A 1222-nucleotide genomic window follows, 5' to 3' on the forward strand; every position below is an offset into this window, starting at 1 on the left:
CCAGCACTGGATAGCATAACACATCCAATCAACACACCCCTCTCCTCAAATACCGAACAACCTGCAGCACTGGATAGCAGAACACATCCAATCAACACACCCCTCTCCTCAAATACCGAACAGCCTGCAGCACTGGATAGTATAACACATCTAATCAACACACCCATCCCCTTAAATACAGAACAACCTGCAGCACTAGATAGCATAACATATCTAATCAACACACCCCTCCCCTTAAGTACCGAACAACCTGCAGCACTGGATTGCATATCACATCTAATCAACACACCCCTCCCCTTAAATACCGAACAACCTGCAGCACTGGATTGCATATCACATCCAATCAACACACCCCTCTCCTCAAATACAGAACAACCTGCAGCACTGGATAGCTTAACAAATCTAATCAACACACCCTTGCCCCCAAATACAGAACAAACTGCAGCACTGGAAGAACGTGCACCCCTTGGCGTATCGAGACGCTTATGTGTCTGAGTGTGCGCCCCATATCTTTGCACCGTTTGTGCGGCTGGCGTTGCTGCAGTGGAATCCGTTGGAGCCTCTGACCGACTCTGGCACGGGGACTTCGAAATCGTTCGAGGGTGCGTATTCTACTTAAAACGCTATATGCAATGTAATGTCTGAGGATCGTTACCGTCTTGTTCTATTGAAATGCAGAGGGTGAATTTTGAAGTGATATATATGGCATGTAGTGATTGTCAAAGTAAGTACGCGCAAATGCTCGCGTGTGTGCGCATACGGACTCGATGGGTTCTGCTGCAGTATAATCCATTGGAGTCTCTGGCCTTTTGCGGGAGCATAGTGTACTGTCACGGGTGTGTGGTGTGCTCCGCATGCTGTATGAAACGTATGTCCATCTATTGTATTCTATGGCAACAGCGGATCTAACGGCTTAAACGGATTGTGTTATGTGTGTGGGTATGCATAGATGTCTTGGCTAAGCGCATGCTCGTGTGATTGCCGCTACTGTGTTGCGGAGTGCGGCCGTTTCATTGCTATGCAACGACCTCCAGCTTCTAAACTGTGTGTGGCTCACCACAGTGCTTATACTTGAAATCACGAGCAGATACGAAAATTTGCGATACACTGTACAGATATATATATATATATATATATATATATATATATATATATATATATATATAGTATATAGTATATAGTATATATATATATATGTGTGTGTGTGTGTGTGTGTGTGTGT

General features: G+C 44.8%; 1 protein-coding gene across 1 annotated transcript; it reads left to right on the forward strand.

Moving 5' to 3' along the window:
- Positions 1-433: 433 nt before the first annotated feature.
- SARC_16620 (hypothetical protein) lies at positions 434-619 on the forward strand (the record flags this gene model as incomplete). The annotated part of the gene is made up of 1 exon (XM_014289277.1): positions 434-619. A coding segment is annotated over one exon (186 nt), but the record flags the coding sequence as incomplete, so codon positions are not given.
- Between the last annotated feature and the right edge of the window lie 603 nt (positions 620-1222).

The sequence above is a fragment of the Sphaeroforma arctica genome (genome assembly GCF_001186125.1).
Source record: "Sphaeroforma arctica JP610 unplaced genomic scaffold supercont1.8517, whole genome shotgun sequence".
NCBI lineage: Eukaryota > Ichthyosporea > Ichthyophonida > Sphaeroforma > Sphaeroforma arctica.